General features: G+C 44.1%; 2 protein-coding genes across 8 annotated transcripts in view; one reads left to right on the top strand and one right to left on the bottom strand.

Moving 5' to 3' along the window:
- Positions 1 to 198: 198 nt before the first annotated feature.
- LOC109866121 (WD repeat, SAM and U-box domain-containing protein 1) lies at positions 199 to 24,608 on the top strand. Of its 3 annotated transcripts, XM_031794479.1 has the most exons (12): positions 200 to 324; positions 556 to 833; positions 921 to 975; positions 2,665 to 2,852; positions 5,180 to 5,266; positions 8,712 to 8,805; positions 9,481 to 9,514; positions 9,686 to 9,726; positions 9,824 to 9,930; positions 11,965 to 12,150; positions 22,211 to 22,345; positions 23,420 to 24,608. In XM_031794479.1, exons 2-12 carry the CDS (start codon positions 578 to 580, stop codon positions 23,569 to 23,571), a joined length of 1,335 nt encoding a protein of 444 aa, XP_031650339.1. In that variant the 5' UTR covers positions 200 to 324; positions 556 to 577; the 3' UTR covers positions 23,572 to 24,608. The 3 variants fall into 3 exon arrangements, with proteins under 3 accessions (XP_031650341.1, XP_031650339.1, XP_020310254.1); XM_020454665.2 differs by having other exon boundaries at positions 556 to 975; XM_031794481.1 differs by lacking the exons at positions 22,211 to 22,345; positions 23,420 to 24,608 and adding an exon at positions 12,582 to 13,175 and having other exon boundaries at positions 199 to 324; positions 556 to 975.
- The window catches only part of LOC109866085 (protein TANC1), a 267,888-nt gene continuing 264,792 nt past the window's right edge, over positions 24,462 to 27,557 (bottom strand). For 3 of the 5 annotated variants that reach the window (XM_031794472.1, XM_031794469.1, XM_031794471.1), the window contains one exon: positions 24,462 to 27,481. In XM_031794472.1, coding sequence (XP_031650332.1) covers positions 25,765 to 27,481 — 1,717 coding nt within the window. In that variant the 3' untranslated portion in view covers positions 24,462 to 25,764. The remainder of the gene's footprint in view (positions 27,482 to 27,557) is intronic. The other 2 variants (XM_020454642.2, XM_031794474.1) reach the window with 1 other exon arrangement.

Here is a 27,557-nt window from a genome sequence, read left to right as displayed (position 1 = left end):
GATTAAGTGCAATGGCTCAAGTCACTCTTGACGTCGAAACGTCAGTCACCTGCCCGCATCATGTACAATGGATTAAAGTGAGCTAAAATAACTACATCTCTGCTTTTTTAATTTTATTAAGTGCTCCAACTCCTTTCTACCTCGAAAGAGTACATTGGATATTTGAGAAACATGCTCGTAAATACAAGGACATTTTCCAGTGTCATATAACAACTTCCAATGTCACGTGTTGAGCAATCGGTCATGAGGTTTATTGTGTACAAAAGGTGTGTACAAAAGGTAAGCGTCACATGTCACCAACAGCACAAGGTCGGCTGAAGAAAGGTAAGACTGTTTTCAAAGATTCATAGTTTTAGATTTGGCAATATTAACAATATCAGTAACAAAACGCCTTTGTCTGATTTAACACCTGCACACATGAAAGTAGTACATACCTACCTGATTTTGGTGTATTATTCTATATCCAGTGATATACATACAGAATTTCGGTTCCGTTAATGCCTGGGTGTTTTGCGCCACCTAGTGTAAACTAAGGTTGTTCACTTTTACTTACAGGAAGAGCATCTACCGTGACAAAATGGTGTCATTAATCTGCACGCTCCAGGACCATCGAGATGAAGTATATTGGTGCGCGTTCTCCCCCACACTACTGGCGACTTGCTCCGGGGATAAGACCATACGCATCTATAACACCAATGACTTCTCGGAGTTGCCGTTTTCGCCTCTGTCAGGCCATCGCTATGGAGTTCACTGCTGCAGTTTCAGTGTATGTGGCACCTACCTGTTCACCTGTTCCACAGACGCTTTAACTATCATTTGGAGTATGGCAACAGGTGAGGTAAAGACGAAATTTGAACATCCTGGAGGCAGCCCAGTCAGGGTGTGCTCACTGTCTCCTGACTCCTCTCTCCTGCTGTCAGGGGCATCAGATGGAACCTTGGCCCTTTGGGATTTCCACTCTAAGAAATTACGCAAGTAGGTTATAGATCATGAGACAAATCCCTATATTGCATTGTACCAGTCAAACGTTTGGACACACCTACTCATTCAAAGGTTTTTCTTTATTTTTAGTATTTTCTACATTGTAGAATAATAGTGAAGACATCAAAACTATGAAATAACACATATGGAATCATGTAGTTACCAAAAAAGTGTTAAATCAAAATATATTTGAGATTCTTCAAAGTTTGCCTTGATGACAACTTTGCACACTTGGCATTCTCTCAACCAGCTTCATGAGGTAGTCCTGGAATGCATTTCAATTAACAGGTGTACCTTGTTAAAGGTACACTTGTGAAATGTCTTTCCTTCTTAATGCTTTTGAGCCAATCAGTTGTGTTGTGACAAGGTAGGGGTGGTATACAGAAGATGGCCCTACTTGGTAAAAAACCAAGTCCATATTATGGCAAGAACAGCTCAAATAAGCAAAGAGAAACAACAGTCCATTACTTTAAGACATGAAGGTCAGTTAATCCGGAAAATGTCAAGAACTTTGAACGTTTCTTCAAGTGCAGTTGCAAAAACCATCAAGTGCTATGATGAAACTGGCTCTCATGAGGACCGCCACAGGAAAAGAAGACCCACAGTTACCTCTGCTGCAGAGGATATGTTTATTAGAGTTAACTGCCCCACAGATTGCAGCCCAAATTAATTCTTCATAGAGTAAAGTAACAGACATATCTCAACATCAACTGTTCAGAGGAGACTGCGTGAACCAGGCCTTCATGGTCGAATTGCTGCAAAGAAAACACCACTAAAGGACACCAATAAAAATGAGGCTTGCTTGGGCCAAGAAACACGAGCAATGGACATTAGACCGGTAGAAATCTGTCCTTTGGTCTGATGAGTCCATATTGGAGATTTTTGGTTCCATCCGCTGTGTCTTTGTGAGATGCAGAGTAGGTGAACGGATGATCTCCGCATGTGTGGTTTCCACCGTGGAGGAGGTGTGATGGTGTGGGGGTGCTTTGCTGATGACAGTGTCTGATTTATTTAGAATTTAAGGCACAATTAACCAGCATGGATGCCACAGAATTCTGCAGCGATAGTCCATCCCATCTGGTTTGGGCTTAGTGAGACTATCATTTTTTTTCAACAGAACAATGACCCAACACACCTCCAGGTTGTGTAAGGGCTATTTGACCAAGAAGGAGAGGGATGGAGTGTTGCATCAGATGACCTGGCCTCCACAATCACCCGACCTCAACCCAATTAAGATGATTTGGGATGAGTTGGACTGCAGAATGAAGGAAAAGCAGCCAATAAGTTCTCAGCATTTGTGGGAACTCCTTCAAGACTGTTGGAAAAGCATTCCAGGTGAAGCTGGTTGAGAAAATGCCAAGAGTGTGCAAAGCTGCCATCAAGGAAATGGGTGTCTAATTGGAATAATCTACGTTTTGATTTGTTTAACACTTTTTTTGGTAACTACATGATTCCATATGTGTTATTTCATAGTTTTGATGTCTTCACTATTATTCTACATTGCAGAAAATAGTAAAATAAAGAAAATCCCTTGAATGAGTAGGTGTGTCCAAGCTTTTGAAGTTGGTGTGTCCAATCTTGAATAAAGCATTGTATTGCTTGTCCTCATTTCTCCAACCTAATACGTGTATATAGGCCTACTCTTTAAAATGGTACGTCATATTCCACTGTTCAACTTCCCAGATCTAAGGCCGTGACAGAGGCCACGGTGATGGCGTGCTGCTTCACTCCGTGTGGTCAGATGTTTGTGACAGGATGTACATCTGGAGATATCAAAGTGTGGGATTTGGACATGAAGCAGCTCTATGCAGAGAGGGATGCCCATGATATGGGGGTGGCCTGCTGCCATTTTGCACCCCAGTTTGACATTGGTAAGATGAGCACAGCATAGTTACCTCATTCCCTGATCCTTTCATTGAGTCACTGTTCTCTTCAACAAATTGGGATAGTGCCCAGTTGAGGTATCATGTGTAAGGAAAAAACACACATACAGTACCGGTCAAAAGTTTGGACACACCTACTCATTCATGGGTTTTTCTTTATTTTGACTATTTTCTACATTGTATAACAATAGTGAAGACATCAAAACTATGAAATAACACATATGGAATCATGGAGTGACAAAAAGTGTTCAACAAATCAAAATATATTTTAGATTCTTCAAAGTAGCCACATTTTCTCAACCAACTTCACCTGGGATGCTTTTCCAACAGGAGTTCCCACATATACTAGGCTCCTGAGTGGCGCAGTTGTCTAAGACACTGTATTTCAGTGCAACAGTTGTCTTATTGATTTCTCAACCAACTTCACCTGGGATGCTTTTCCAACAGGAGTTCCCACATATACTAGGCTCCTGAGTGGCGCAGTTGTCTAAGACACTGTATTTCAGTGCAAGAGGTGTCACTGCAGTACCTGGTTCGAATCCAGGCTGCATCACATTCAGCCGTGATTGGGTGAACAATTGGCCCAGTGTCGCCCGGGTTTTTCCTTCACTCTGCGGTCCAACTCATCCAAAACCATCTCAATTGGGTTGAGATCGGTTGATTGTGGAGGCCTTTTACCAGGTAGGCCAGTTGAAGTCTCATTTACAACTGCGACCTGGCCAAGATAAAGCAAAGCAGTGCGACAAAAACAACAACACACGACATGGATAACGTAGACAATAGAAAAATCTGTATACAGTGAAGTAAGGAGGTGAGGCAATAAATAGGCCAATAGTGGGAAAGTAATTAGATGTGATAGATGTGTGATAGATGTGCAGATGAGGATGTGCAAGTACAAATACTGAGGAGGTAGGTAGTTGGTTGGATTTATTTACAGATGGGCTGTGTACAGCCGGAGCGATCTGTAAGCTGCTCTGACAGCTGACGCTTAAAGTTAGTGAGGGAGATATAAGTCTCCAACCTCCAACTAACTTTAAAACAGTTATAGAGTTGTTAATGGCTGTGATAGGAGAAAACTGAAGATGGATCAACAACATTGTAGTTACTCCACAATAATAACCTAAATGACAGAGTAAAAAGAAGAAAGCCTTTACAGAATCAAAATATTCCAAAACATGCATCGTGTTTGCAACAAGGCACTAAAGTAAAACTGCAAAAAATGTGGCAAAGAAATTAACTTGGTCTTGAATTCAAAGCATTATGTTTGGGACAAATCAACACAACTCATCACTAAGTACCACTCATATTTTCAAGCATGGTGGTGGCTGCATCATGTTATGGGTATGCTTGTCATCGGCAAGTACTAGGGAGTTTTTTTAGGATAAAAATAAATGTAATAGAGCTAAGCACAGGCAAAATCCTAGAGGAAACCTGGTTCAGTCTGCTTTCCAACAGACACTGGGAGACCAATTCACCTTTGCAGCAGCACAATAACCTAAAATACAAGGCTTACCAAGACAACATTGAATGTTCCTGAGTGTCCTAGTTCAAGTTTTGACTTAAATCGGCTTGAAAATCTATGGCAAGACTTGAAAATGGCTATCTAGCAATGACCAACAACCAACTTGAGCTTGAATATTTTTTTAAAGAATATTGTGAAATAGTGTACATTGCAGGTTTGCAAAGCTCTTAGACTTACCCAGAAAGACTCACAGCTGTAATCACTGCCTAATGTAATTCTAACATGTACTGTATTGATTCAGGGGTTTGAATACTTATGTAAATTAGATATTTCTATATGACATTTTTTGTAAATTTTCAAAAATTGCAAAAAAAACATTTCACTTTGTCATTACGGGGTGTGTAAATGAGTGAGGGGAAAAACTATATTTATTGATTTTGAATTCGGGCTGTAACACAACAAAATGTGGAATGAGTCAATGGGTATGAATACTTTCTGAAGACACTGTAGATCAGTATTTGTATTTATTTCCTACAGTCTTTTTAGATGTTCCACCCGCTCTCAGCTAATCATTTATTAAACTGGTGAAACATTTATTTACTCTTTAATCAATCATTAACATGAGTTCCTATTATCAATGCAATCCATTTAAGATTGTCAGAGTTGAATTCTAGAAATTGCCTGAAATGTATTATCAATGTTGCCCAGCACTTCAAATGATAGGCAACAACCATTTGTGTCCTCCTATTGTGATGGGATTTTATTATGAGGGTTATTGCCTGGTTTGTAAACAAGTTAACATTGTTATTCTGATGAAGGGCCAATGTGCCGCGTTTGTTCCTCTGCTCCACAGATTTCAGTTCGGTCAAGTTTCGATTGGCCTCCTGTGGACAGGACAGTCAACTGAAGGTATGGATCGTATCTCAGCATGGTGCAGCAGGTAAGCTGGCCTGGCCTCCATTCACCCCAGTCTCTCTCTCTCTCGCTCTCTCTTCTCTCTCTCTCGAAAAGATAGGGAGCAGCATCAACAACCTTGAATCATCTGAACTGAAAAAAATAATTGCATTAGTTTAGAACAAACCGCATCTGTGCGCATCAGTACCTTTCCATATGAACATTTTAATAAATGTATCCAAACTTTGTTTAAAGTCTGTTTACGGTATTTTCAACACATACTAGTTAAAGAGTCCAATATGCTGGTCTCTGTTCTAGATGTGTGTATAACTGTATATATATATACGGTACCAGTCACGTTTGGACACACCTACTCATTCAAAAGTTTTTCTTTATTTTTACTATTTTCTGTATTGTAAGATAATAGTGAAGACATCAAAACTATGAAATAACACACATGGAATTATGAAAGTAGCCACCCTTTTCCTTGATGACAGCTTTGCACACTCTTGGCATTCTCTCAACCAGCTTCACCTGGAATGCTTTTCCAACAGTCTTGAAGGAGTTCCTACACATGCTGAGCACTTGTTGGATGCTTTTCCTTCACTCTGCGGTCCAACTCATCCCAAACCATCTAAATTGGGTTGAGGTCGGGTGATTGTGCAGGCCAGGTTATCTGATGCAACACTCCATCACCCTCCTTCTTGGTCAAATAGCTCTTGCACAGCCTGGAGCTGTGTTGGGTCATTGTCCTATTGAAAAACAAATGATAGTCCCACTAAACCCAAACCAGATGGGATGGCATATCACTGCAGAATGCTGTGGTAGCCATGCTGGTTAAGCATGCCATAAAATCACAGACAGTGTCACCACCCCACACCACCTCCTCCATGCTTCACGGTGGGAACTACACATGAGGAGATCATCCGAAACAGCTGTTCCTGGGTGAGCCGTGTGTCCAGAGTGGTGTTCCACATGGATGTGTTGTGGTGCCTTTGTCCTAGAGCAGCAGACACAGGACACTGAAGGGAGCACACAGAAACACAGGGAATGAAACCAGAGAACACGTACAGTGCCTTGCGAAAGTATTCGTCCCCCTTGAACTTTGCGACCTTTTGCCACATTTCAGGCTTCAAACATAAAGATATAAAACTGTATTTTTTTGTGAAGAATTAACAACAAGTGGGACACAATTATGAAGTGGAACGACATTTATTGGATATTTCAAACTTTTTTAACAAATCAAAAACTGAAAAATTGGGCGTGCAAAATTATTCAGCCCCCTTAAGTTAATTTATTTATTTATTTATTTTACCTTTATTTAACCAGGTAGGCAAGTTGAGAACAAGTTCTCATTTACAATTGCGACCTGGCCAAGATAAAGCAAAGCAGTTCGACAGATAAAACGACACAGAGTTACACATGGAGTAAAAACAAACATACAGTCAATAATGCAGTATAAACAAGTCTATATACAATGTGAGGTGAGAAGGGAGGTACTTTGTAGCGCCACCTTTTCCTGCGATTACAGCTGTAAGTCGCTTGGGGTATGTCTCTATCAGTTTTGCACATCGAGAGACTGAAATTTTTTCCCATTCCTCCTTGCAAAACAGCTCGAGCTCAGTGAGGTTGGATGGAGAGCATTTGTGAACAGCAGTTTTCAGTTCTTTCCACAGATTCTCGATTGGATTCAGGTCTGGACTTTGACTTGGCCATTCTAACACCTGGATATGTTTATTTTTGAACCATTCCATTGTAGATTTTGCTTTATGTTCTGGATCATTGTCTTGTTGGAAGACAAATCTCCGTCCCAGTCTCAGGTCTTTTGCAGACTCCATCAGGTTTTCTTCCAGAATGGTCCTGTATTTGGCTCCATCCATCTTCCCATCAATTTTAACCATCTTCCCTGTCCCTGCTGAAGAAAAGCAGGCCCAAACCATGATGCTGCCACCACCATGTTTGACAGTGGGGATGGTGTGTTCAGGGTGATGCGCTGTGTTGCTTTTATGCCAAACATAACATTTTGCATTGTTGCCAAAAAGTTCACTTTTGGTTTCATCTGACCAGAGCACCTTCTTCCACATGTTTGGTGTGTCTCCCAGGTGGCTTGTGGCAAACTTTAAACAACACTTTTTATGGATATCTTTAAGAAATGGCTTTCTTCTTGCCACTCTTCCATAAAGGCCAGATTTGTGCAATATACGACGGATTGTTGTCCTATGGACAGAGTCTCCCACCTCAGCTGTAGATCTCTGCAGTTCATCCAGAGTGATCATGGGCCTCTTGGCTGCATCTCTGATCAGTCTTCTCCTTGTATGAGCTGAAAGTTTAGAGGGACGGCCAGGTCTTGGTAGATTTGCAGTGGTCTGATACTCCTTCCATTTCAATATTATCGCTTGCACAGTGCTCCTTGGGATGTTTAAAGCTTGGGAAATCTTTTTGTATCCAAATCCGGCTTTAAACTTCTTCACAACAGTATCTCGGACCTGCCTGGTGTGTTCCTTGTTCTTCATGATGCTCTCTGCGCTTTTAACGGACCTCTGAGACTATCACAGTGCAGGTGCATTTATACGGAGACTTGATTACACACAGGTGGATTGTATTTATCATCATTAGTCATTTAGGTCAACATTGAATCATTCAGAGATCCTCACTGAACTTCTGGAGAGAGTTTGCTGCACTGAAAGTAAAGGGGCTGAATAATTTTGCACGCCCAATTTTTCAGTTTTTGAGTTAAAAAAGTTTGAAATATCCAATAAATGTCGTTCCACTTCATGATTGTGTCCCACTTGTTGTTGATTCTTCACAAAAAAATACATTTTTATATCTTTATGTTTGAAGCCTGAAATGTGGCAAAAGGTCGCAAAGTTCAAGGGGGCCGAATACTTTTGCAAGGCACTGTACCTCTCACAGGCTGCAGAATAGGCCGCCTGCTGCAAAGTACAGGCCCTGGTGCTGTGCCTCGCCTGGTTATTGTTCCACATTCCCAGGAATGTAGCCGATGTGTTATTATTCATGCGTTTCCTCCTTAATTGTCCTGTAGTGTTTTTTGTTGTTGTTGTGTGTTTTAGAAAGAAAAAAAACATTTATATCTTTATCTCTTCATTCACTGTGAATTTTAATAGCCACATGGCCATCACTACTTACTCAGCCTGTAAAGGCTCAATTAAAAATAAGCAATTAGAGATTTTGAATGACTTGCCAGCAGGGAAAGAATGTCATGTAGATAAGATGAATTTGAAAAGGGACAACAGCCTTACCACAGTGCTCAGTTGTCAACCTGCAAACACGATGTGGCATTACTGAATTGGAATGTAGTGTGTGTGTGTGTGTGTAACCAAATCCTAAATGAACAGTCAGTTGTTAATCCAACTGTGCTTGTGGTCATGGGAAGGGTTCCAGGGATGGTCAGAAGGGTGGTCAGTGTGACACACAGCCAGTGGGTGCGAGGTCTTCTCTATATGAGGTCTTTGTGTGTTATTGATTCCCAGCCTGTGAGATGAAGCTGCTCCACACTCTGACTGGTCAGTCAGCCCCTGTGCTCTCCTGTGCCTTCTCTTCTGATAGTGAGCTGCTTGTCTCAGGGTAAGACCGTCCGTCCTCCATGTATGCTCTGATGTTAGTCCTCTCATGACCCTTAACCCTAACCATAGCTCTGGTCCAGGGCGTTTTGTGCGGATGGCGAGCTGCATGAACACCATGGACCAGAGCTATCCTAACGCAAGCCGCACGAACGCCTTAGACCAGACCCACTTGGCACACACTGGTTGAATCAACGTTGTTTCCATATCATTTCAATTGCATTACGTTGAACCAACGTGGAATATGCTTTGACGTCTGTACCCAGTGGGGACTACCCTAACACTCATTTTGGCATAGCCTTAATGCTACTCTAGGGTACTTACAGGAATAATTACAGTCATAGCATCACTGTAATGTAAGGTGTGACCAAATAATTCTATACATCCCTATTCAGTGGGAATAAGCCTCTGTTGGTATAATCAGGTAGAAACATCCATTGCTGCTTTTAAATACTGCTGTTATCCTATTGTACCACTAGGGGTCTCTACTCTGTTACAACATTCTGCTCTGTGAGTGAGGGAGGCTTCAATCTCATTCATGCTCGTGTTTGTTTAGTGAAGTAGCAGTTTTTGCTTAATTTCTGCACATAATGGAAAAATACAATTTGTTTGTATCTTGTACTGATGAGCTGTTGAGAAAAAGAAATACATGTAATCACTCTTACGTGTTCTTCAACAGCTCAGTGGATAAAACGGTGACCGTGTACAATGCGGTATGTAAAACACAATCTTGGGTGTGGTCTTAGTAAGTTGTTTTGCTTTTTAAACAGATGTATCCGTCCACACTAACACCACTGCTTCCCGTGTACAAATCACAGTCTCTAAACAGTGAGAAATGCCAGACATTCTTCTTTGTCAATGTTTGTTCATCTCTTCCTTTGTAGAACGATGGAGTCCTCCTTCACACTTTGAAACGCCATGAGAGGTACCAGCATGACCTGCCTGTTACTCTCTGACGTTTGATAACTCACTGGAATTGTATGCGTCAAAGACACTGAAAATCCCGTGCCTCCCTCTCTTAGCTTTGTGACAGCCTGTGCCTTCTCTCCAACCCTGCCCTGGATAGCTACTGGCTCCATGGACAAGAAGGTCAACGTGTGGAGGATAGCAGATAGAGATAGCGGGCAGGGTAGGTAGTAGCCTGCTGTACTCTAATGTATCAAAGCCCAGCAGCCATTTTGTGTGAGCCAGGCAGCCAGTTCCACAGGGAGTGTAGTGGGAATGTAGCCCCAGCGGGAGAAGCTCTTCTGGGAGAGCTGGAGGAGGAGTACTGTGCCTGCTCTGCTGACAGGGCCAGACTAAAAGTAAAAAAATATAGAGGAAGATAAATGTTTCCAATGACATCATCAACCAGTTTCTAGACAATTTGTATGCAGTTGGTTAACATCACATGATGCACACCCATGATGTCATGGGAAACACTTATCTTCTATATTTTCTACTACAAAACATAGAAACTGGCCATTTGATGTTTGGGTGGTGCTGGAGATTATGAATAGGAAGTAGAATTATTATTTTATTTTTTCCCCCCCTTTAATGGTCATTAGCAGGCTGGCTCTGAACCTAGGTGATGCGATCCATAATGACCTTGTTTAACCTCTAAGCCCCACAGTGCCACACTTGCAGAGGGCCCAATGGAGAGACAGAGATAAATCAGGTGAAATGTCTTAAACACGTAAACACTCAGGAAATGAAGCCGTGTCTGCAGACATCAGGGGGCCAAGCTAGACTAGAGTATTCAACAGAGGGTTTCCTTCTGAGAGTAGGCACGTTGACGGAGCACATTCCAAGCTCTCCCTCTTGCTCTGTGTACACAATTTCCTTTGAATGTGATTCATCTTGCGTTTTCTTGTGACTTCGAGCTCAACCCAGGAACCCCTCGTGCCAAGGTAAGAACACACAAGGAAATGTCTTCTCATTCGTTCCAGTGCACGATGGGACGGTCAGGAGCAGAAGTCTCCAGATACTGGCCACAGATGCTGATCTTTGTTTAGTTTAGCATTTACCCCACTAATGGGGTTAGGGTTAGGGGAGCTGATCCTAGATCTGTACGTAGGGGAGTTGGAGCCAGATGCTGGGCCAATAAATGGATGAGATGTCTGGAGGAGGCATTAAAATAAACGATGAGGACTTGTAAAGTGACAGATGACGAGGAGGAGCCAGTTCAAGAGTGGAACCTTTCCAGATAAAAAAAGAACCCTCTCTTGGCAGAGCTTCCCTAAACCCCCCCCCCCCCCCCCCAGTCAGCTAGGCTCCCAGAAGCTTCAAGGATATTGACATGACCTTCCCCTGAGTCCCAAATAGAGTGCACTACTTTTGACTAGGTCCGTAGCGTGCCATTTGGGATGCAGGCTCAGATTCCCATCTCTGTGGGACTGTGAAGGGGGAGGTGTTACCGTACAGTGCAGGCAGATTTGATAAGAGGCCACTTACTGTTCTGGTGCGTTTCGGTTGATAGTGTTGGTGCTGTTTCACATAACATCATTAAGCCTCCATCCACATGTATGCTTCTGAGAGGGAAATTCAGTGGGGAAGTCAGTGGTGGTGGTATTTTGGCCTGAGGGGCAAGGAAACGATTGTGAATGACTGGGATAACAGATAGTGAGAGATGGAGGGTGACGTGAAGGGAGCGAGAGAGGTGAGGAAAAGCCAACAATGCCACGTTAATGTGAAATATCACTCAGCTGCTTAATGATAAACACTCCATGCTTTACATTTCCTACGTGGTGTCATTAGCAAGCGCAGTACACAACACTGTGCGTTTTATCTTGGCGATACATGAAAAATGATAGCCGCTCGCACAATGTCATGTGAAGGTTGCCTCTGACGAACAGTGTGCCTGCAAAGGCCAGAAAAACACAACCTTGCCGGGGGGAGGGAGGCTCCGAAGCTGATAAATATTCCCAGGGCATGCAAATGTGATTTAAAGCACTGTTGATAAAAAGAGGATGTATAGTTTGGTGACAGGTTAGGAATCACTGGTTGGTCATTTGCTGTCAGCACCGATAGAGGGTCTTCTTTGTGTGGAATGTGTGGGATGTGTGGTATGTGTTTGTAGGGATCTGATAAGTAGTATTGCAGGAGACGGCGGGGGTGAAGGACTCGAGGAGGGGGCATGTGGGAAGGCCCTTCCTCCCTTCCTGTGTTTGTGTGTGTCCCACAGGAGCAGGAAGGAAGCTGTCAGGTCACTCCAGGCTGCTGGTGAGCGACTGGTCCGAGGAGGATGTGTTGGCCTGGCTGAGTGAGGAGGGTCTGGAGGAGCTGGTCACAACCTTCACAACCAATAACATAGACGGGCCTGAGCTGCTCTGTCTGACCAAGGAGACCCTGGCCTCAGAGCTGAGCATTGGTAAGGACATGGAATTCATAACTAGGGTTGCAAAATTCTGGTAACGTTCCCCAAATTACCAGATTTTCCAGAAACCCGGGTTCAGTGTTTCTCCTATATATTTTTTTTGCAAAGGTGGGGTATGGGGGGGGGGATACTTTTTGTTGTAGGAGTTTGAGAAGAGTTGACAGGAAATGTTGCAGAGTGAAAGCTAATTTCCTGCAGTTCTCTGTGTGCTCTGCGTGCTCGGTCGGTAATCCAGCCATGCCAAAAGTACTCAGAAATTCATTTTATTTATTGGTTTAATCGTTTTAGCTTTCTGGTGATTTGTAGTTCTCAAAGATTATAGATATATCTCATGTAAATAGATATGTATGTAAATTATATTTTCTACAAACTTTCTGACTGCTTCTAGTCATTTCAATTTACACTGAATGTGTTTTTCCATCCAGATTAATTTAGTAAAAAATGTGGGTGTGGCAACAGTTTAACAGTGGTTGCAGCGGGGAAACTCTGCGGGTTGGAAGATTCCCGGAATCAGGACATCCAGAATCCTCCAACTATGATTTCTGTAAAACCCTTTTGCCACCCTACCTACAACACAACACACAGATCCCAGGCATGTCTAACCAGGGGCCCCGGCAGGGGTTTTGGGCCCCATGAAAAGATATCACATTGGGCCCCACCACCACAGGCCACACCAACCCTGCGCAATTGCTGTAACCACACACCTCCTGATCTCAATCAACCCATTCAACGCTTTAAATAACTCTACCTTTGCAGGCTTGCAACTCTCTTTTAGTCTAATATTTACTGTACGATGTTTACTGACAGTGAGCTGTGAAAATATAACACTGTGCAGACCTGCACGCAACATTCTGCATTCAGTGGAATTCACTATTTGATGCAAGACTGATACCCTCTATAGGAAATGTGCTAAAGGCCATCTTTTACAGTCTAAATGTTAATGGTACAACTCTTGAATGGAAAGTTCTCTTAACATGAATGAATAACCTCTTCAATTCAAATAAATGAACATTATCATGCCTGTGGGCATCGCGTGTAGTGATCCGATATCCATAGCCATGCCATTTAACAGTTATCACTGGCCCATGCTCAGCTTTACTTGCCAAGAGTGAGCCTTCTTGCTAGCAAAGTCACTGATCAGATTGTTTTTCAACATCCTCAATTTGTCTGTCTCTTTCTGTGCACCTTCTCTCTATCCTCATCATCTGCATTTTAAAAAAAACGTATTTTCTTTTTATTTCACCCTTATTTAACCAAGTAGGCCAGTTGATTACAAGTTCTCATTTACAACTCCAACCTGGCCAAGATAAAGCAAAGCAGTGCGACACAAACAACACAGAGTTACACATGGGATAAGAAAATGTACAGTCAATAACACAATAGAAAAATATATGTCAGTGTGTGCAAATGTAGTAAGATTAGGGAGGTAAGGCAATAAATAGGCCATAGTGGCGAAATAATTACAATTTAGTATTAATACTGGCGTGATAGATGTGCAGATGATGATGTGCAAGTAGAGATACTGGGGTGCAAAAGATCAACAAGAAAAAAACAATATGGGGATGAGGTAGTTGGGTATGCTATTTACAGATGGGCTGTGTACAGGTACAGTGATCGGTAAGCTGCTCTGACAGCTGATGCATAAAGATAGAGAGGGAGATATAAGTGTCCAGTCATTGGCAGCAGAGAACTGGAAGGAAAGGCGACCAAAGAAGGAGTTGGCTTTGGGGATGACCAGTGAAATATACCTGCTGGAGCGTGTGCTACGGGTGGGTGTTGCTATGGTGACCAGTGAGCTGAGATAAGGCGGGACTTTACCTAGCAAAGATGACCGTTTAGCCAGTGGGTTTGGCAACGGATATGTAGCGAGGGCCAGCCAACGAGAGCGTACAGGTCGCAGTGGTGGGTAGTATATGGGGCTTTGGTGACAAAACGGATGGCACTGAGTAGAGTGTTGGAGGATATTTTGTAAATGACATCGCCGAAGTCAAGGATCAGTAGGATAGTCAGTTCTACGAGGGTATGTTTGGCAGCATGAGTGAAGGAGGCTTTGTTGCGAAATAGGAAGCGGATTCAAGATTTCGTTTTGGATTGGAGATGCTTAATGTGAGTCTGGAAGGAGAGTTTTCAGACACCTAGGTATTTGTAGTTGTCCGACATATTCTAAGTCAGAACCGTCCAGAGTAGTGATGCTAGGCGGGCGGGTGGGTGCGGGCAGCAATCTGTTGTGGAGCATGCATTTCGTTTTGCTAGCATTTAAGCGCAGTTGGAGGCCACGGAAGTAGTGTTGTATAGCATTGAAGCTTGTTTGGAGGTTTGTTAACACAGTGTCCAAGGAAGGGCCAGATGTATACAGAATGGTTTTGTCCGCGTAGAGGTGGATCAGAGAATCACCAGCAGCAAGAGCGATATCATTGAAATATACAGAGAAATGAGTCGGCCCGATAATTGAACCCTGTGGCACCCCCATAGAGACTGCCAGAGGTCCGGACAACAGGCCCTCCGATTTGACACACTGAACTATCTGAGAAGTAGTTGGTAAACCGGGCAAGGCAGTCACTTGAGAAACCAAGGCTATGGAGTCTGCCGATAAGAATGCAGTGATTGAGTCGAAAGCCTTGGCCAGGTCGATAAAAACGGCTGCACAGTACTGTCTTTTATCTATGGCGGTTATGATATCTTTTAGGACCTTGTGTGGCTGAGGTGCACCCATGACCAGCTCGGAAACCAGATTGCATAGTGGAGAAGATATGGTGGGATTCGAAATGGTCGGTGATCTGTTTGTTAACTTGGCTTTTGAAGACTTTAGAAAGGCAGGGCAGGATGGATATAGGTCAATAACAGTTTGGGTCTGGCGTGTCTCCCCCTTTGAAGAGGTCGATGACCGCGGAAGCTTTCCAATCTTTAGGGATCTCAGACGATACGAAAGAGAGGTTGAACAGCCTAGTAATAGGAGTTGCAACAATTTCGGCAGATCATTTTATAAAGAGAGGGTCCAGATTGTCTAGCCCAGCTGATTTGTAGGGAACCAGATTTTGCAGCTCTTTCAGAACATCACCTATCTGGATTTGGCGGAAGGAGAAGTGGGGGGGAGGGCTTGGGCAAGTTGCTGCGGGGGGTGCATAGCTGTTGGCCCGGGGTAGGCGTAGCCAGGTGGAAAGCATGGCCAGCCGTAGAAAAATGCTTATTGAAATTCTCGATTATTGTAGATTTATCGGTGGTGACAGTGTTTCCTAGCCTCAGTGCAGTGGACAGCTGGGAAGAAGTGCTCTTATTCTCCATGGACTTTACAGTGTCCCAGAACCTTTTGGAATTAGTGCTACAGGATGCAAATTTCTGTTTGAAAAAGCTAGCCTTAACTTTCCTAACTATATTGTTTTCTGACTTCCCTGAAAAGTTGCATATCGCGGGGGCTATTTGATGCTAATGCAGTATGCCATAGGATGTCTTTGTGCTGGTCAAGGACAGTCAAGTCTGGAGTCAACCAAGGGCTATATCTGTTCTTAGTTCTACATTTTCTTGAATGGGGCATGCTTATTTAAGATGGTGAGGAAAGCATTTTTAAAGAACAACCAGGCATCCTCTACTGACGGGATGAGGTCAATATCCTTCCAGGATACCCGGGCCGGGTCGATTAGAAAGGCCTGCTCGCTGAGGTGTTTTAGGGAGCGTTTGACAGTGATGAGGGGTGGTCGTTTGACCGCAGGCATTGAGGCAGTGATCACTGAGATCCTGGTTGAAGACAGCGGAGGTGTATTTAGAGAGCAGGTTGGTCAGGATATCTATGAGGGTGCCCATGTTTACGGATTTATGGTTGTACCTGGTAGGTTCCTTGATAATTTGTATGAGATTGAGGGCAACTAGCTTAGATTGTAGGACGGCCGGGGTGCTAAGCATATCCCAGGTTAGGTCACCTAACAGTACGAACTCTGAAGATAGATGGGGGGCAATCAATTCACATGGTGTCCAGGGTACAGCGGGGGGCTGAGGGGGGTCTATAACAAGCGGCAACAGTGAGAGACTTATTTCTGGAAAGGTGGATTTTTAAAAGTAGAAGCTCGAACCGTTTGGGCACAGACCTGGATAGTATGACAGAACTCTGCAGGCTATCTCTGCAGTAGATTGCAACTCCACCCCTTTTGGCAGTTCTATCTTGATGTAAAAGGTTGTAGTTGGGGATGGAAATTTCTGAATTTTTGGTGGCCTTCCTAAGCCAGGATTCAGACACGGCAAGGACATCAGGGTTAGCAGAGTGTGCTAAAGCAGTGAGTAAAACACATTTAGGGAGGAGGCTTCTGATGTTAACGTACATGAAACCAAGGCTTTTACAATTACCGAAGTTAACAAATGAGAGTGCCTAGGGTGTAGGTGTAAAGCTGGGGGCTACAGGGCCTGGGTTAACCTCTACATCACCAGAGGAACAGAGGAGGAGTAGGATAAGGGTACGGCTGAAGGCTATAAGAACTGGTCGTCTAGTGCGTTGGGAACAGAGAATAAAAGGAGCAGATTTCTGGGCGTGGTAGAATAGATTCAAGGCATAATGTACAGACAAGGGTATGGTAGGATGTTAGTACAGTGGGGGTAAACCTAGGCATTGATTGACGATGATAGAGCTTGCATCTCTGGAGACACGAGTTAAGCCAGGTGAGGTCTCCCCATGTGTGGGGTGTGTGACAAAAGAGCTATCCAAGGCATGTTGAGCTGGACTAGGGGCTCTACAGTGAAATACAACAATAATAACTAACCGGAACAGCAGAAGACAAGGCATATTGACATTAGAGAGAGGCATGTGTAGCCGAGTGATCATAGGGTCCAATGAGCAGCAATAGGTGAGTCAGGGAGCCGTTCGGTAGTCGCTACTGTGCTAGGCGAACGGAAGGCACGGCGTTGAGAAAGCTAGCGGGCCGTGGCTAGCTGATTGGTCATTGGTACTGCCGGCACTGTCTTTCACCTCTTCCTCCACTTCCACACTCCTCCATGACAAAACTGTATCACTTGAAGAGGGTCCTGGCTCTGTAGTGTGCTTGACGCAAATTATAGTATATCCTATAATATAATACCATTTGTAATAACATCATAATCAACATTTCAGTTGCTATTTCAGTTACTTTAATGACTTAAATCAACTTCATGCACCACGGGAAAGAATTAAGCAGCACTGAAAACTGCAGAATATTGACCCAAATTACCTACAGTTGCGTATTCCCACCACTAGATGTGTGTAAACTACCATATTTCAGTCTGCATCAAAGCCATGGAGACTTACCTTGGCCATATGATTTGAAGGTATTATTTTAACATTGGCTGTCACTTATACAGACTGAGTCACTCAATGCTTCAAACTGTCCAGCATCCAATACAGTCTAGGCTGTTTTTGTTTCATATAATGATCATTATGTGGAAAAATAATTAGTGTTTGAATTCTTATCATTGAAAAAGGGTTGAATCATTTTCATTTTTTTCATAATAATAAAAAAAGAAATTCCCACGCACTATGCCAACTGACATGTCATTCAACACAATGCTACTCACCTTTTTCAGTTGGGAGACAGGGCTGGTTCAGGGGGATGGGGAGACAGGGCTGGTTCAGGGGTATGGGGATGGGGAGACAGGGCTGGTTCAGGGGGATGGGGAGACAGGGCTGGTTCAGGGGTATGGGGATGGGGAGACAGGGCTGGTTCAGGGGTATGGGGATGGGGAGACAGGGCTGGTTCAGGGGTATGGGGAGACAGGGCTGGTTCAGGGGTATGGGGATGGGGAGACAGGGCTGGTTCAGGGGCATGGGGAGACAGGGCTGGTTCAGGGGTATGGGGATGGGGAGACAGGGCTGGTTCAGGGGTATGGGGATGGGGAGACAGGGCTGGTTCAGGGGTATGGGGATGGGGAGACAGGGCTGGTTCAGGGGTATGGGGAGACAGGGCTGGTTCAGGGGTATGGGGAGACAGGGCTGGTTCAGGGGTATGGGGATGGGGAGACAGGGCTGGTTCAGGGGCATGGGGAGACAGGGCTGGTTCAGGGGTATGGGGATGGGGAGACAGGGCTGGTTCAGGGGTATGGGGATGGGGAGACAGGGCTGGTTCAGGGGTATGGGGAGACAGGGCTGGTTCAGGGGTATGGGGATGGGGAGACAGGGCTGGTTCAGGGGCATGGGGAGACAGGGCTGGTTCAGGGGTATGGGGATGGGGAGACAGGGCTGGTTCAGGGGTATGGGGATGGGGAGACAGGGCTGCTGAGCCTGAGGCTGCATCTGTTTGGCCTGACACCAGGCAGGGACAACTGATTTAGTATGAATATCTTGCTGAAGGTTTACCTGCAATGATTAAATGTCGGCTAAAAGAGGAGTGAAATGTAAACACCCTGTGAAGATGTTATGTAACTAATGTTAGGGGAGCAAAAGTAGCCTATTTCACTATTTGCTAACAGGTAAATCACAGACTACACCCATCTTTCTTTGTGAAAAATTGGGTGACAGTATCACCCTTTCTTTCCTCTCTCCTGTCTTTTCTTTCTTTTCGTTTTTGTAAACCAGATTTTCCTTTAGGAAGCTGAGACATGATGCTCCAGCGGCACTCCTCACTCGCAATTCACTGCTAGCAAGTACCGTTCACACCTGGTTTGGGGGCAGGACCATGTAAATAGAGGGTGTGAAAAAGAAACCGTTTAGTTTTATTAGTACAATTGTAAATAAATTATTATATTAATGATGAAAGGTTATTAATAATGTCCCCCCCCCCCCCCCGGCCATGCGGCGCCCGTGTCTGACCTGTGACCTGGCATCTCCATTCCTAGTTAGTAATGAAGGGACCCAGGAGTAGATACATAGGATTATTCTGGATTGTGCAATTCTGTTGGAATGGAATACATGCCACAGAGGCTTTTATCTGGCTTCTAATATTCCCACAATGCTCCTCAAATCAAATTGTAATCTGCTTTGGGGCTGCCAAGGTGTGACATTACTACTTCCAAAATGTCCAATTGGAAATGACTTGCTTATATAATTAGCTTCAGACAATTTCCCATCAGCCATCAGATGACCTTAGATGTTAAAATAGTTTGGACAGGACCTAGTGTCTTACATTTTCTATGGCATGCTATTACCTCAACCATCAATGTTAGAGAGAAAATGACATGTTTACTCTGTGTCTTCACTGTGATATGATTGAAATAGATAGTGCCATAAAGACTATAGTTTTCTGAATCAGTATTAATCATTACCAATGAATTGTTACTGAGGAAGCAATACATTGCTATGAATCCCCTTTCCGTTCTGCTGTCCACACTAACCTACTTTAGGATTTCCTGAAGATGCTGTTTGTGGATACAGTGAAATAAATTAGACCCCCCCCCCCCCATTTTTTGTTGTTGTTGGACATAAAAGACTGTAAAAACACCAGGTGATTTTAATTTTGGAAATCTGTTCCAAAGTATTCCCACGCATAATAGAAAGATACTGTGTATGTAATTGTATCGAAATATAAGCAAGGTTTGAAATGATACTTTTTTTTGTAAAATATATCTGTTTTGTCTTCTTGCGGTCAATATGAAGTCTACAAATGATTTGTAATTATGTTCCGGCCCTCTGACCATCCGCTCAAGAAATAAATTGTCCCACGGCTGCAACCTAGTTGATGATCCCTGCTGTAGGGGTTTAGGGTGAATTCTGTATCACACCCACAGAGAGAACAGCACCTCGGTGCAGCACAGTAGGACATGTGTTATCTCTAGGGACTAGCTTTTCTGGTACAACAATCCCCATTACAGCAAACTTCAGTCCGCTGCATTACAGGTTTATGGTGGTTTGTCAATGTATCCCAATGTAGTCTTGGTCCTGTGATTGTCAATATGCAAACTGTGAGGGTAAGTTACAAAGTGTATTTCGCAAGCAATCATGAATGTCACCTCATTTGCTGCAATGCAGTCACAAAGAAAGATACTGTAAATATTGCTCAGAGTTGAGCAATTCCCTTATCCACATTAGTTAATTGTATGACTAATGGGTTCAGCAAGTCTAATTGGACGTACACATTTTGATTGAGCACTTTTCCCCACTGGGATTTGACCTTTTGTGATTGCACTGCCCGATCTATCTATAGTGCTGCATCTGCACTGAGTTTCCTCCAATCACATTGATTGAGTTTGCTCCCCATAGTCTCATGGGGCCCCTGATTGCAGGTGCTAGCTAATTAACTCTACAGAGACACTAAAGTCATGTGGTGCTGGGGTTTCTGTCTTTCACGCCACCAACACAGTTTTCTGTCAGTTCCTAGCCTAAGCGCACGTGTGTGTTTGTGTGTGTTTAGATCTGTTTCCCTTGAGCACCAAGTCACTAGGCACTGGCAGAACTGTGATTAACAAACAGAGCATTCCATATGTAGGCGCAAGGTCTTCCACAGGAAGAGGTCTGATTGGGTTGCTGCTAGATGGTATGAAGCTACGGTAAAAATGTTGTATGTTCAGGTCGCATCGGGGAGATTTTTAGCTAACCCTAACCCTTTTCCTAACCTTAACCTAATTATCTTAACCTGCTACGTTAATTCTCCTAACCTGCTACGAAAAGTCACTTCTGTCCGTAGCTGTATACCATCTAGTCAAAACCGTCTGATTTGGGAGATGATCATTCCTTGGTATACATCCCGGACCCTGTCGAACTGCCTGACAATGAGGCCGTTTTCAGACTGCAGCTCTGTTCTGTTCCCCAGAGGCCCTAACTGAATCATCTACAATGCAGCCAAGAGGCGGACGGAGGCAGACGTCATTGTGTCTGGGGCTCTGTTTCACCATGCCAGAAAGGTGACGTGCTGCTCTAAATAAAAGTGGCCTACTGGTACCTGCTGTCGACATACTGGCACCCACCGGAAAACCACAATTCTCTGGCCCTGGAGATGCACTATTCAAACCTATTCCGTTGGGTAACTTTAGGCGTTACAATTATATTGAGCAGCGGTTGCTTTGCTGTGCCCCAAGTGATAGCGAACATCTTCCTGGCAACCATCTCTCTTCCTGTGGAACATTCCAAGTTCCAACACCAATAACAGATTCAAGTGATCCTCAGGGATGACGTTCAGTTGCCTGCTGCTTTTGAAAAGCAGAGCTTTAAATCTGTCTACAGACTTTGAATCATCAGTATTACCCTTTGTTTCTGTGAAGATGGGTGAAGGAGAATCCCAGTCAGATTTATGCATCTGTCTCTTATCGGGGTAAGCCAGAAGAAAGGATTGCACATTTTATTGAACAGTAGATGCTGTCATTGGGTTTCCTAGCACAGATAATGAGGGCTTGTTTATGGAAGCACTGACACTGGCAGTTCCTCAGTTTGGCTTTACCCTTCACCAATGTCCACACACATGCTGTGTTAATTTCTAGGGAAATGTACTACTACCACAAATAACCATAAATATGACTTATCTATACAGGCCCAGACAATCAGAATGAGTTTTCCCTCACAAAAGGGCTTTATTACAGACAGAAATACTCTTCTTCAGTTTCATCAGCTGTCCGGGTGACAGGTCTCAAACGATCCTACAGGTGAAGAAGCCGGATGTGGAGGTCCTGGGCTGGCGTGGTTACACTTATGGTAGAGAAATGAACATTCAATTCTCTGGCAACAGCTGTGGTGGACATTCCTGCAGTCAGCATGCCAATTGCACGCTACCTCAACTTGACACATCTGTGGCATTGTGTTGTGGGACAAAACTGCATATTTCAGTAGCCTTTTGTCTCCAGAACAAGCTGCACCTGTGTATTTACATTTTTTATTTAACAATTGCCCGCTCCCAGCACAAGGTGCACCTGTGTAATGATCATGCTGTTTAATCTGCTTGTTGATATGCCACACCTGTCAGGTGGATGGATTATCTTGGCAAAAGAGAAATGCTCACTAACAGGGATGTAAACAAATTTGTGCACAACATTTAAGAGAAATACGTTTTTTTGTGCATATGGAACATTTCTGGGTTCTTTGATTTCAGCTCTTGAAACATGGGACCAACACTTTACGTGTTGCGTTTTATATGTTTGTCCAGTATAGTTTTGTATGTTGCCATTGTTTTTCTAGAGTCGGTGGGTCTCCGTGGTAAAGTCCTGAGGAAGGTGGAAGCTCTGAAGGCAGAGTTGACGGGACTAGACGCCCCAGATGAGTTCCTCTGTCCAATCACCAGAGAGGTGATGAAGGACCCTGTCATTGCTGCAGGTGAGGGAGAGGGCATGAAAACATCTGTCTCACAGGCTGTGTATTTTTTCCATTAATTGGCCTTTTGACCAATCCGATCAGCTCTGAAAAATCTGACTTGAAAAGATTTGTCAAGACTAATTAGTGGAAAAAAGTTGGGTTGCCGGTCTAAACGCAACCATACAGTGCATTCAGAAAATATTCAGAACCCTTCACTTTTTACACATTTTGTTACATTACAGCCTTATTCTAAAAAATGTTCCTCCATCTACACACAATGCCCCAGAATGACAAAGCAAAAACAGGTTTTTAGACATTTTTGCAAATGTGTTTAAAAATAAAAATTAAATATCTGATTTACGATTCAGACTTTATACTCAGTACTTTGTTTAAGCACCTTTGGCAGCAATTACAGCCTCGAGTCTTCTTGGGTATGACGCTACAAACTTTGGCACACCTGTATTTGGGGAGTTTCTCGCATTCTTCTCTGCAGATCCTCTCAAGCTCTGTCAGGTTGGATGGGGCGTGTCGCTGCACAGCTATTTTCAGGTCTCTCCAGAGATGTTCAATCGGGTTCAAGTCCGGCCCCTGGCTGGGCCACTCAAGGACATTTAGAGTGTGTGTGCCTTTCCAAATCATGTCCAATCATCTGAATTTACCACAGGTAGACTCCATTAAAGTTGTAGAGACATCAAGGATGGTCAATGGAAACAGGATGCACCTGAGCTCAATATCGAGTCTCATAGCAAAGAGTCTGAATACTTATGTAAATAAGGTATTTGTTTTTTATTTTTAATACATTTGCAAACATTTAGAAAAACCTGTTTTCGCTTTGTCATTATGAGGTATTGTGTGTAGACTAAGAATAGTTTTTTAGAATAAAGCTGTAACGTAACAAAATATGGAAAAAGTAAGGGGGTCTGAATACTTTCCAACTGCACATGTCCTTGTTCGTCAATGCTAACGTAGCCAATTTGTTATTGTTTAAAAAAAATATATGCACTGTTTCCTGCTCCAACTCACGTTATACTGTACGTAGCCTATAAAAGTAATTATGTCAATGTCTGATGTATAAAATGTGTCTGAAATCAACAGATGGATATTCCTATGAGAGAGAGGCCATTGAGAGTTGGATCAGTGCTAAGAACCGCTCCAGTCCCATGACCAACCTACCTTTACCAACCACTCTGGTCATGCCCAACAGAAGCCTGAAGACCGCTATTGGCCGTTGGACTGCCACTCAGTGATGGATTGGTGTACGAGTAATCAGTAATGCCTTACTCTAAAGCAGACTGTAAAATGAGGTCACCCAATTGTGAGAATATGAGAATACTCAGTGGTGCATTTGATGATCAGGAAGTGTCATTTCAGCATGTCGCCATCTTGCTACATGAAGTTTTTGGAAACATTGCATGCGCAGTTTGAGCTACTCTAGGAAGTGACGGTGCAGGCTAGCTCAGTGCTACCCCCTCTCATGGAGAACCTCAAGTTGAAGGCCAACCAGGTACGACAGGCTATCATTAGCAACTAAATGATCCTTAGAACTTTGTCTGTGTGTGATTTTAACGGAATTGCTTCAAAGACATACATCCAGTGAAATAGAAATCATGTACCATGATTGTGTTTGGAAAAGGTTTTTATATCCACGAATATTTACCACAAAAATCGCCATTTCCCCATTCACTATAAATGGGGGATCTTGTTTTCTGGAAACAATGCCTGCAGTACTGTGGTCGGCCTTCAACTTGAAATCCTCAATGCGAAGGGGGCATTTCAGAATTAAGACAAATTTGTACAATGTAATCACTGACAATCAGTTCACTGCACAGTTCTATTATATACTTAAACAAGGGTGATTATTCATGAATGAATGATATGTCGTTTGCCTGTGTGTGCCTTGTAAATTACTAGATCTTTACATCATTTGTGCAATAGGATTTTCTGGGAATAAACTAAATTGGAGTCGACGTTTATACTGTATATGCAGTATAAACATGTGGTTCTAAAATGTATTGTCTAACTTTGCTCTGTTCCAGGACGTTTAGTCTGCATTCAAACGGGCTCTACCACCCTGGACTAGAGCTATGTTGAACTGTGCCTCCTGTTCCCTGCTACAATGACAGCCAGCAGGCCTGAGTGTTTTCTCGGTGGGATTTTATTTCCCTATGTTGGGAATGGCAGTAATATTCTATTACACTATGTGATTATGGGTAACACAGCTCACAATACTGGAAACATGGCAACCATTTCAACATACATACATATAAAAATATTGTCAATGGCACCATGCTCCCCCAAACCTTTTTGTTTATAGATATTGATTTTTGAAACTCTTTATTATAAATTGAAGTTGTGGCATGCACTTAAACCAATATTACTTTGACAGAGATTATTATTGAACTTGTAAAATGTCTTAGTAGCTGTGCAAAAATAACTATATAAAATATATTTTTTTACAATGAATCAAGCCATAGACACTAAATAAATTAACGTGACAGCAACGACAAGCAGATAGAGAGAGGATTTAGTTAACGTTATCGGGCAATTTATAGAATGTACAAACATATAAACAAATACATTTTTCAGAACCTTGAACACAGTTGGAACCAAATTGTGCATCAAATAAACCTCAAAATACAGATAAGTCAATACACTGACATTGATCTTCACTCAAAAGAAGGAAAAATATATATTTATATATACACACAATGTGAGGATCTACAACATCCTTCTTAGAACACAGGAATGCCCATCTCAAACATATCCTTACAGCTCTTCTAAATAGCTCCGTAATTCTGTCATCAGCACCATTGACATAATGAACACAGTTCAAATCCCATTGGATGTGTCCAGAATGGCACCATATTCCCTATATAGTGCACTACTTTGACCAGGGTCGACTAAAAGTAGTCCACTACGGTATATAGCGAATAGGGTGCCATTTTGGATGCAAATATTGTCTTATACTTAACACTGAACAATTCAGTAATAACATTATACTGTAATATAATATGTTGTATAAGCACTTTACTTAAAGGCCTATGTAAATGCGTAAAGTGCTGTCACTGCAATGTCTCCAGCTTTGCTGAATAAGAGGGAACATGTCATCCTGTAACAGAAGCAAACAGCTGTACGCAATAGTAGGAAAGAAATACATCTGTTCTGTTACTGCTTCAATCAAAACGCTCCATGTGGCGGATATTCACAGGGGGAACAAACATAGTTTGCGTACTTCTTTCAAAGTTTCAACTTGCATTGCTTAATTTTTTACCAGCCCATAAAAATTATATCTCTCCACTTAGAATTTTTGCAAAGGTGTGTGTGTAAAGTGTTTGTGGGTGTGTACATGTTGTCTGTATGTGCGTGCCAGCGTGTGTATCTCGCTGTTTGTGTATGCACGCACATGAGTCTGTGAGTTGAGAGAGGGGAGATAAATATTCCTACACATTTGACTCTATGAATGATCGCTTTGGTTTCATTGAAGCTACGTGAATGGCGGGATTCTCTCGGACTAAGCTTGGCTGCTTGGGCTTACTGTCCACAAAAGTGTGCGACGGCATGGCCAGAGCTGGCTTGGATTCCTTGTAACAGGTGGATGCTTGGCACAACTTCTCTGCAAATTCCTTTGAGTGCATTCCATTCTGCAGGCTCCCCATAGCACCCTGAGATGGAGCTTTGAGCTGCTCGTGGTAAGTGCTCCCTATTTTGGCATAAGGTAGCTCACAGTTCACCCCTGCTGCCTGGAGGCCCATGGCAGACATGGTGTGGGACACTAATCCCTCAGAGGAGTGACTCTGCCAGCTGCGGAGGGCTCCGGTGGCGGGCTGTAGGCCTGGGTGGTTCTGGAGCCCTTGGTGTTGTTGCTGCTGCAGTTGTTGCTGCTGCAGTTGTTGCCGCTGCAGTTGTTGCCACTGCAGTTGTTGCCGCTGCAGTTGCTCTCGCTGCAGTTGCTCTCGCTGCAGTTGTTCCTGCTGCAGTAATTCCCGCTGCATTTGCTGCTGCTGCTGAAGAAAGCGTGCCTTCTTGTCCATGATGCCCATGAAGGGCCTGGGTTTCCACTCGCTCGTGCCTCCCTGGCCCTGCTTGGCCTTGTCTGTGGTGGTCTTGGTGCGTACGTCAGGGCCCTGCAGCTTGCTGCTCTCCGACAGACTACTGCTGGAGGCTAGGGAGCTGGTGGAGCTGGACACCTTGATGTTGCCGTCTCCCCCCTGGGAGAGTGCCTGGGAGACCCCGTTACCCCCACACTCCTTCCTCCGCTCCTGGCCTGGCCCTGCAGCATTGAGGGGGTCCTGGGGAGACCCTGAGGTCTGAGCGTCCAGGGAGGACACCGAGTGGGCAGACAGACGGTCCTGGGAGGAGTAGGAGGCCCGGGCAGAGTGCAGGGATTCGCTGTCCCTTTCGCAGTGGTGGCCCATAGCCATGTTCTGGGAGGCAGCAGCCATAGACAGGCGTTGCTCCCTGTAGACTGGCTCGTCAGGAGGGGGCGGTAGAGGGCTGATGTCTATGCCCAGACCCCCTGGCTTCAGCATGCTGGACATGTGTCGGCTGGGCAGGGGGCTGGAGGGGGCGTACTGGGACTTGGCCCCCGAGGAGCGGCCTCCTGCCTGCAGGGAGCTCATGTGCTGGTTGGTTTTGACTATCTGGGCCTGCTTGGTAGGCTCTCTGGGCTCCCGGGGAGGGTAATGGTGGTGACTCAGCCTGCCAGGGCCTGAGGGCCCAGAGGGGGGAGAGCAAGACCTGGTGCTCTGCTGCTGGGTGATGAGGCTGAGGGTGTCAGGCAGAGTTCTATTGATGGAGTAGATGTTCTGTGTCCAGGGCTCACCTCTCTCTCCTCTCCTGTCTGAGTGTTGAGACGGAAAAGTTCCCTCCCCTTCCACGTCATTCATCCCCAGAGTGTTCTGTCCATCCAGACCTCTGACGGCCATGCTATGCCCCGACATCTCCTCCTCCTCCCCTTCCTCGTGTTTGTGTTCTGTGTCGTGGTTGGCCGGGGCCTGGTTTGACGAGGACGTGGCCCCCTGCGGTTTGCCCTGGGTGGTGCTGCGCTGCATCTGCTTACACTCCTCCTCTACACGGGCCAGCAGCCGCCGGATTTCACGGTTGTTGGGACACAGCCTGGCCGCTTCGTGCAGGTCAGCCATGGCTGCCGTGAACTGCCTGGGGTGGGATGGAGATAGACAGAACAAGTTAGGGGGATATTTGAGAAGCAGGGTAAAAAAAAAAAAGAAGCTGA

Source organism: Oncorhynchus kisutch, linkage group LG2 (genome assembly GCF_002021735.2).
Source record: "Oncorhynchus kisutch isolate 150728-3 linkage group LG2, Okis_V2, whole genome shotgun sequence".
NCBI lineage: Eukaryota > Metazoa > Chordata > Actinopteri > Salmoniformes > Salmonidae > Oncorhynchus > Oncorhynchus kisutch.
The sequence above is the reverse complement of the archived record's forward strand: the minus strand, read 5'-3'. Positions and strand labels throughout refer to the sequence as shown.

Excerpts from the sequence above, each read along its gene's own strand:
- LOC109866121 (XM_020454665.2), top strand. The coding sequence starts at position 578 with ATGGTGTCATTAATCTGCACGCTCCAGGACCATCGAGATGAAGTATAT. Across the intron at positions 5,267-8,711 it reads ATCTCAGCATGGTGCAGCAG|CCTGTGAGATGAAGCTGCTC; the intron begins GTAAGCTGGCCT and ends ATTGATTCCCAG. Across the intron at positions 9,931-11,964 it reads AGATAGAGATAGCGGGCAGG|GAGCAGGAAGGAAGCTGTCA; the intron begins GTAGGTAGTAGC and ends TGTGTCCCACAG.